This window comes from Cetorhinus maximus, chromosome 14 (genome assembly GCF_964194155.1).
Source record: "Cetorhinus maximus chromosome 14, sCetMax3.hap1.1, whole genome shotgun sequence".
Lineage (NCBI taxonomy): Eukaryota > Metazoa > Chordata > Chondrichthyes > Lamniformes > Cetorhinidae > Cetorhinus > Cetorhinus maximus.
In genome coordinates, this window is record NC_135892.1 from 41722783 (window position 1) to 41732103 (window position 9321).

Below are 9321 nucleotides of genomic sequence, written 5' to 3' on the forward strand. Positions count from 1 at the left end.
GTACATCGATGATTGCTTCGGTGCTGCTTCATGCTCTCATCTGGACCTGGAAAAATTTATTAATTTTGCTTCCAATTTCCACCCTTCCATCATTTTCACATGGTCCACCTCTGACATTTCCCTTCCCTTCCTTGACCTCTCCGTCTCAATTTCTGGTGATAGACTGTCCACCAATATTCATTACAAGCCTACCGACTCCCAAAGCTACCTTGACTACAGCTCCTCACACCCCGCTTGCTGTAAGGACTCCATCCCATTCTCTCAGTTACTTCGCCTCCGTCGCATCTGTTCTGATGATGCCACTTTCAAAAACAGTTCCTCTGACATGTCTTCCTTCTTCCTTAACCAAGGTTTTCCACCCACGGTGGTTGTCAGGGCCCTCAACCGTGTCCGGCCCATCTCCCGCGCATCTGCACTCACACCTTCCTCTCCCTCCCAGAAACATGATAGGGTCCCCCTTGACTTACTTATCACCCCACCAGACTCCGCATTCAAAGGGTCATCCTCTGCCATTTCCGCCAGCTCCAGCATGATGTCACCACCAAACACATCTTCCCTTCACCCCCCTGGCGGCATTCCGTAGGGATCGTTCCTTCCATGACACCCTGGTCCACTTCTCCATCATCCCCTACACCTCAACCCCCTCCCCATGCAACCGCAGAAAGTGCAACACTTGCCCCTTTACTTCCCCTCTCCTCACCATCCAAGGGCCCAAACACTCCTTTCAAGTGAAGCAGCATTTCACTTGCACTTCCCTCAATTTAGTATACTCCATTCGCTGCTCCCACTGCGGTCTCCTCCACATTGGAGAGACCAAACGCAGACTGGGTGACCGCTTGCAGAACACCTTCGGTCTGTCCGCAAGCATGACCCAGACCTCCCTGTCGCTTGCCATTTCAACACTCCATCTTGCTCTCATGCCCACATGTCCGTCCTTGGCCTGCTGCATTGTTCCAGTGAAGCTCAACGCAAACTGGAGGAACAGCACCTCATCTTCCAACTAGGCACTTTACAGCCTTCCAGACTGACTATTGAGTTCAACAATTTTAGATCATGAACTCTCTCCTCCATCCCCACCCCCTTTCCGATTCCCCCCCCACTTTTGTTTCCCAATAATTTATATAGATTTTTCTTTTCCCACCTATTTCCATTATTTTTAAATGTATTTCCATCCATTGTTTTATCTCTACCTTTTAGCCTATTTCGATCCCTTCCCTTTACCCCACCCCACCCCCACTGGGGCTAACTGTACCTTGCTTGTCCTGCTTTCTATGCTTAAGTAGGACATTCCTTAGATAATATCACCACCTTCAACACCTCTTTGTCCTTTTGTCTATGACATCTTTTGGCTATCTCCACCTATCACTGGCCCTCTATCCAGCTCTACACCCACCCCCTTAAACCAGCTTATATTTCACCTCTTTTCTGTTTTTACTTAGTTCTGTTGAAGAGTCATACGGACTCGAAACGTTAACTGTGTTCCTCTCTGCAGATGCTGCCAGACCTGCTGAGCTTTTCCAGGTATTTTTGGTTTTTGTTTTGGATTGCCAGCATCCGCAGTTTTTTTGCTTTTATCATCGTATTCTCTCTCCTCTGAGTCCATTACCCTCTTATCCTCCCTAATCCTCTTCCTCCATGTAAATTCTCCAACCCATGTTCATGGCCACCACCTTGACCTTGCCATCTTGTGCATTGTTGCTAGTCCCATTGTATCAATTACAGATAAGGCCACCTCTGATCACCTCCTTGTGTCGTCCTCTATCCACATTTCCCTTCCATACCTCAACCCTACCTTCTTCTGTATCTGTCCATGGAAACGCCTGTCCCCCAATTCACTCACAACTGCACTTTCAAAATCTCAACTGCCTAATCTTTGGTCCTCTGCTCATCACACCATTTCTGCAGCTACTAATTTGCTCAACCTTCACCCCTCCCCCTTTGATCCCTGTCCCCAGTAAAACCATTATTTTCTCTCATCCTAGCTATTCTCCTGGTATGGCCTTCATCTCCACCCAATTAAGTCCAAGGGATGCAGGCGTGAAAGGAAACAGCAGACAACTGGTTTAATCATCTATTGCCTGGTCTGGCTGGATCGCACTCAGCACCATTGGATCCTGTTCTCATCTGCTTAAAACCCCTCATTATTCCAGGAAGATTCTGGAGTACAAAGATAACCCCTGCCACCTTTTCCCCTACTGCAAACCATCTTCTTAAACCTATCTTCCCTGTCTCCTCCACCCTCATTCTAACAAAAAGTGTAAGGAACTCATGAACTTCTTTGTTACTAAGATCAAGGCTATCCAATAAACTGCCTCTGCCATGTCTCTCCCTTACACTAGCCCACCCACCTGGCCAAACTTCCTTGAATGCTCCCCACTGCCCTAGCCCTAAACTTGCTTCTTTCGGTAGTTTCTCTCCTATCTCCCCTCATGCCCTTTCATTTTGTCCATGGGACCCACCTCCTGTTCCCTCAATCCTATCCTCACTAAACTGCTAATCACCCAACTTCCCCCTTGTGGTCCCCACGTTAGCTGACACTGTCAATAGTTTTCTCTCTTCAGGTGTTGCCCCCCATCTCCTTTAAATCTGCTGTCATCACCCCACCAACTCCACCGAATTTGCAAACTACCATCAAATCTCCAATCTCCCTTTACTCTACAAAAGTAGGGAGGTCATGTTGGAGTTGTATAGGACCTTGGTGAGGCCACAGCTGGAGTAGTGTGTGCAGTTCTGGTCACCACATTATAGGAAGGATGTGATTGCACTGGAGGGGGTGCAGAGGAGATTCACCAGGATGTTGCCTGGGATGAAACATTTAAGTTATGAAGAGAGGTTGGATAGACTTGGGTTGTTTTCATTGGAGCAGAGAAGACTGAGGGGCGACTTGATCAAGGTGTACAAGATTATGAGGGGTATGGACAGGGTGGATAGGGAGCAGCTGTTCCCCTTAGTTGAAGAGTCAGTCACGAGGGGACACAAGTTCAAGATGAGGGGCAGGAGGCTTAGGGAGAATGTGAGGAAAAACCTTTTTACCCAGAGGGTGGTGACGGTCTGGAATGCGCTGCCTGGGAGGGTGGTGGAGGTGGGTTGCCTCACATCCTTTAAAAAGTACCTGGATGAGCACTTGGCACGTCATAACATTCAAGGCTATGGGCCAAGTGCTGGTAAATGGGATTAGGTAGGTAGGTCAGGTGTTTCTCACGTGTTGGAGCAGACTCGATGGGCCGAAGGGCCTCTTCTGCATTGCGAGATTCTGTGATACTCTTCAAAGCCCTTGAACGTGTTGTCACCTACCAAATCCCTTCACATCTTTCCCAGAAATCTCTATTTGAATCCCTCCAATCAGGTTTTTACCCTTGTGACAGTACCGATATGGTTCTTATCACAGCCACAAATGATATCCTGTGTGACTGTGACAAAGGTAAACTATTTCTCTTCATCCTTCTCAACGTATCTGCAACCTTCGACATGGCTGACCACATAGTCCTCCTCCAATGCCTCTCCACTGTCATCAAATTGGGTGGAACTGCTCTCTCCTGGTTCCATTCTTATATATCTAATCATAACTTGCAATTACTTCTCTTCCTGCTCCCACAATTCTGGTATCCCCAAGGATCTATCCTTGGCCTCCTCCTATTTCACATCAACATGCTGCCATAGGCAACATCATCTGAAAGCACAGCATTAGTTTTCAAGTATGCTGAAGACACCCAGCTCCACCTCACCACCTCCTCTCTTGACTTTTCCACTGTTGCTGAATTATCAGACTGTTTATTAAATATCCAGTATGGGAGAAGCACAAATTTCCTCCAGTTAAATATTGGGAAGTCTGACATCATTATTTTCGGTCCCCGCTCCAACTCCATTCACTAGTTACCATCTCTCTTCTGGCAACAGTCTGGGACTAAACCAGACTGTTCTCACCTTCACATGGTCCATCTCCAACTCTTCCCTTATCTTCCTCGACTTTCCTGTCTCCATTTCTGGGGATAGGCAATCCACAAACATTCATCATAAGCCCACTGACTCCCAAAGCTATCTCCACTACACATCCTCATTCCCTATACCCTGTAAGGATTCTATTCCATTCTCCTAATTTCTCCATCTTCAGCGCATCTATTCCGATGATGCAACCTTCCATACCAGTGCTTTTGGTATGTCCTCCTTTTCCCTCAATCATGGGTTCCCCTATATACTACATGACAGGGCTGTCAACTGTGTCCAACCCATTTCCAAAACTTCTCCTCTCAATCTTTCCCTGCCTCCTAGAACCACAATAGGGTTCCACTTGGTCTCACCTTCCACCACGCCACCATTAGTATTCAATAGATCATCCCCTGTCATTTCCACCACCTCCCATGAGTATCCCCAATTTTAACTGTTCCACTATAGGTGACCATGTCTTCAGCTGCCTTTTACTTTACAATGCTCTTGTGAAGCACCTTGAGACATTTTATTACATTAAAGATGCTATATCAATACAAATTGTTATTGTTGAGTTTATTAATTAACCCTGCCCCATTGCACAATACTAGATCTAAAATAGCTTTGTCCCTGGTTGGTTCCACAATGTACTGTTCTAGGAAGCTATTGTAAAAGCATTCTACAAACTCATTTTGCAGACTGCCTTTGCCAATCTAATCTATATGAAGATTAAAGTCCCCCACAATTATTACATTGCCTTTGTTACAAGCTAGGATTATCTCTTGCTTAATGTTCTGCCCAACAGTATATTTTAGGGGGCCTAATTACTCCACCAGCGGTTTCTGATCATTGTTATTTCTAATCTCCACCCATACAGGCACTACGTCCTGATCTTCTGAACCAAGATCATTTTTTACTACCGTCCTTGTTACAAATGCTTCATACATTCAGATAAAAAGCCTTAATTTCATTTCTCTACCACTATTCTTACCGTGGATCTTATTCACTCTTGTGCTATTACCATTAAACTCACTGCCTTCCAATTAAATGTTGGGAAAACTGAAGCCATTGGGTGGAATCTTATAGTTGTGGCGAGTCCCTCAGTGGCGGGACTGAAAGTGCATAGGCCTTCCATGATGACGTGGCAACCAGCCAATGGATATTAAGAATCAAGTGGCCCGTCCAATCGTGTGGCAGGGGTGGACAGGAGGTCAAAGACCCTGCCATTATCTCAGAGGACCGAAGGTCCAGGTGCCATATTTAAAAGGCACTCAGACAGACATCCACTCCCTGCAGTCCAGCGGCATCAATCTGATTGTGTGATTGGATGTTTTGAAAATTCACCTGCTGCTGCAAACTGCTGATCTGATGCCGCCCAACCCCCGCCCCCAGAAAGCCACAAGTGCTGCTGTTTTTGAGTAATGTCTCGGTGCAGAGACCGAATGGCCCCACGTTTTATCGATGCCTCCCTGCAGGTTCTCACCATCCTCGAACAGTGGGGGGGAAGGGGGTTCCTGTTCCCCAGCGATGGCAGCAGGAGGACCCGCCTGACCAAGATGGCCTGAATGGAGATTGCAACGAGGTTAGCAGCGGGGGGTCCACAAGTGAAACTGGGTCCAGTGCTGCAAAAGGGTCAACGACCTCCTGTGCTCTGCAATATTAAGTGGCATCATGATGACACAGGCCTCTCAGAGGCTGCACCATTACATCATTCCCCCACACCCTCCCCAGCACAGAGACAGTCACCTGGGTGGCAATGTATTCACGATTAGCCTCGGGAGTCACAAGCTGGTGAATACATCAGTGACACGTCGCAGCAGCTGATGGAGGATGTGGCTGACAGTCAGAGGGCTTCTGGAGACCAAGTCCATTCTGAGCCCAATGCTGATGATGGCTCTTTGGGATTGGCCACAAGAAACCAGCTGGAGATGCAGGGACAGGCAGGGGAACTTTTGGCCGAGATGCCAGAGACTATGCACAGCCATGAGTGAATGGTGGAGGAATCCATCCAAGCTACGAGTTTAGTCAGTTCATGAGATTCTGCAGTGAGATAGTGACCAGCTCATAGACCACAATTCGACAGACAAAATATTTCATACAATTTTCCATTGATGACATCCTTACCTTAAAAGCCCTGCTAAGGACTTCCTCTCCTCCCTTAATTCTTAGCAGGTTGACAATGACTTGACTTCCATACTGCTCTCTCAGCAAAATCAAGTGTCTGAAAAATCAAAATCAATCATAATATTTTTATTCACTATATAGGTACCTTATGCATACAATTATGCATACATACTATACAAACATATAAAATGCAGTATAATCATATATTCATTAATCATATTTAGAAAGATTTATATTATATAAATCCAAGTAAATTTATATCTACGATGCACACATTGTAAAAATATTTTGCATAGCTGTCAGCCTCCACTCAATGATAGCACTCTCACCTCTGAGTTAGGAGATCATGGCCAGGATTTTTAAGTTAGCGGGCGGGCGTGGTCAGCAGGCGGGCGTGGTCAGCGGGCGGGCGTGGTCAGCAGGCGGGCACAGTCAGCAGGCGGGCGCAATTGGTGGGTCTGGAATCAGCCAGGAAGGGACCGTCGACTGCGATCAGCCCCCGACCGCCAATTAACGACTAGCCAGCTTGGAGTGTGTGCTAAAATGCCCAGCGCTGCCGGGGTGGGGGTGGGAGGGCGAACACTGAAGTCAGCGCAGGCGCAGGCGAGCGCTCACAGAAGGCTCTCTGAAGTCAGAGAGCTGCCTCAGGGAGCTGAAGACCTGAAAAACCTAAAATAAAAGTCAAAGAAACCGGAAAAAAGTGTCCAAGCTTCATCATCAGTCACCTGAAAATGTAAGTAATTAAAATGTTGTCCACAGAAGTTTATTTTTATTTTAATTTATCACGGAAACCTCATCCCGCCCATGGATGAGGTTTCATGAAAAATGCAAAGGCCACCTGGCTGATTGCCCACCTGCCGACCAGACGGGCAACAAAAAATCTTTGTTAATTGCCCTCTTAATTGTCGGCAGGCGCACTTCCGAGTTTAGCCCTCACCCGCCAACTGAAATATACCCCAGGACTTGAGCACATATAGTCTAGCACTTGCATGCAGTATTGAGGGAGTGCTGCATTAACAGAGGTGCCATATTTCAGATGAGGCATTAAACATTCTCATATTGTCATAAAAGATCTCATTGCGCTACTTAAATAAGAGCAAGAGAGGTTTCCCAGTGTCCTGGCAATATTTATTCCTCAATCAACACCTAAAGCAGTTTAAACCAGGATGAAGCATCAGAGAGGAGAAACTAGAGGAGAAGCAAACAAACAAGGCTGTGAGAGACAAACAGCGCTAGAATAAACAGTTGTCCAGAAATACAAGGGATCAGACAGGAAGGCAAAGTCAAGCTGAATACAGCAGATTTTGGGTGCATGTCAGTAAAAGCACAGAACGTGACCAGTAGGGTTGGTAAATCGCAGATAGAAGTTGCCACATGGGATGTTGATACATGCGGCAATAATGGAAACCCAGCTCAAACAAATTCAGGAATGAGAACTTAACCCAGGCTTGGCACAGACCACTGAATAAAAGGAAGGAGATGGAAGAGCAAATTGGCAAGCACATCTCAAAAAGATCAAAACACAATAGAGAAGTGGCAAGGGGAGACTTCAGTTACCCTAAAATAGACTGCGGAAAATAGAGTATAAAAGGAAAGGAAATGGGTGGGGGGAGGGGAGGTGCCGGAATTCCACAATAGAACTTTCTTGATCAGTGTATTCCGAGCTCAGCGAGGAAGGAAACAGTGCTGGATCTCTTAGCGCTGGATCTCTTAGCGCTGGATCTCTTAGCGCTGGATCTCTTAGCGCTGGATCTCTTAGTGCTGGATTTCTTAGTGCTGGATTTCTTAGCGCTGGATCCCTTAGCGCTGGATCCCTTAGTGCTGGATCTCTTAGTGCTGGATCTCATCCTGGAGAATGAAATAGGGTTAGTGGAGTGTGCTTCAGTGGGAGACCATTTGGGAAATAGTAATATTAGGTTTAGCGCAGTTATGGAAAAGGACAAGGAACAATCAACAAATACACAACTGGGAGAGGATTGACAGGGAAAACAGTAAATTACCAAATGGAGGCCTTCCAATAGAAGATGGCTCGAGTACAGCATAAATAAATTCCTAAGAGGGGGTGAGGAAAGCCATCCAAGGCTGAAGCTTCCAAGTTGACCAAAGACAGTGGGGTTAAACAAACAAAGGAGGCTTATCATTAATATAAGGATCATATTATAATCAAGAATCAAGCAGAATACAGAAAATGCAGAGGAGAACTGAGATTTGAACTTAGAGGAATGAAGAGAATATATGAGAACAGATTAGTGGATAAAATAAAAAGAAACACTAAAATATTTTATAAATATAGAGAGCAAAAGGACATTGAAAGAGTGAGACAGATAAGGGACATAAAAGGAAACCCTGTAGAGGCAAAGGGCATGGCTAGGGTACTAACTTAGTACTTTGCATCTATCTTCACAAGAGGAAGCTCTCAATATCACTGTGGAGGAGGAAATAGTAGGGGAATTAGATAGGATATAGATAGAGAAAGAAGAGCTACTTAAAAGATGGCAGCACTCCAAGTTGAAAAGTCACCCAGACGAGATGGAATGTACTTTAGATTGCTGAGGGAAGTAATGGTGGAAATAGCTGAGATTCTGGCCATAATCTTTCAATCTTTATAATAATAAAAACAAAAAACTGCGGATGCTGGAAATCCAAACAAAAACAGAATTATCTGGAAAAACTCAGCAGGTCTGGCAGCATCTTTCAATCTTTGTTGGATATGGGAATGGTGTTGGCGGATTGGAGAGTTGCAAATGTTATGCCCTTTTGAAAAACACGGTTCTTTAATAAAATAACCAGAGGGTTGATGAAGTCTGTGCAGTTGATGTGTATATGGACTTTCAAAAGGTGCTTGATAAAGTGGCATGTAATAGATATGTGAGCAAAATTGAAGCCCATGGGGTTAAAGGAATAGTAGCAGTGTGCTTACAAAATTGGTTAAGAGACAGTACACAGAATAGTGGCAAACAGTTGTTTATAAGACTGAAGAGTAGTACACAGTGATGTCACCCCAGGGTCAAAATTGGGAACACTGCTCTTTTTGATGTTTATCAGTGACCTGCACTTGAGTATAAAGGACATAATTTCAGAATTAGCAGATGGCACAAAGCTTGGAAATTTAGTATTCAATATGCAGGAGCAGCAGACTTCAGGAGGACATAGACTGATAAACTGGGCAAATGTATGGCAGAGAAATTTAATCTAGAGAAATATGATGCATTTTGCAAGGAAAAAAGACTGTATAAATTAATGGTACAATTTTAAAGGAGGTGTGGAAAGGGA

General features: G+C 45.3%; 1 protein-coding gene across 1 annotated transcript in view; it reads right to left on the reverse strand.

Annotated features, from left to right (window-relative positions):
* LOC144689615 (synaptojanin-2-like) overlaps positions 1-9321 on the reverse strand; it is a 283459-nt gene that overhangs the window by 167379 nt on the left and 106759 nt on the right. Inside the window, 1 exon segment of the mRNA XM_078556842.1 lies at positions 6049-6145. Within this exon segment, the coding sequence (XP_078412968.1) occupies positions 6049-6145 (97 nt within the window).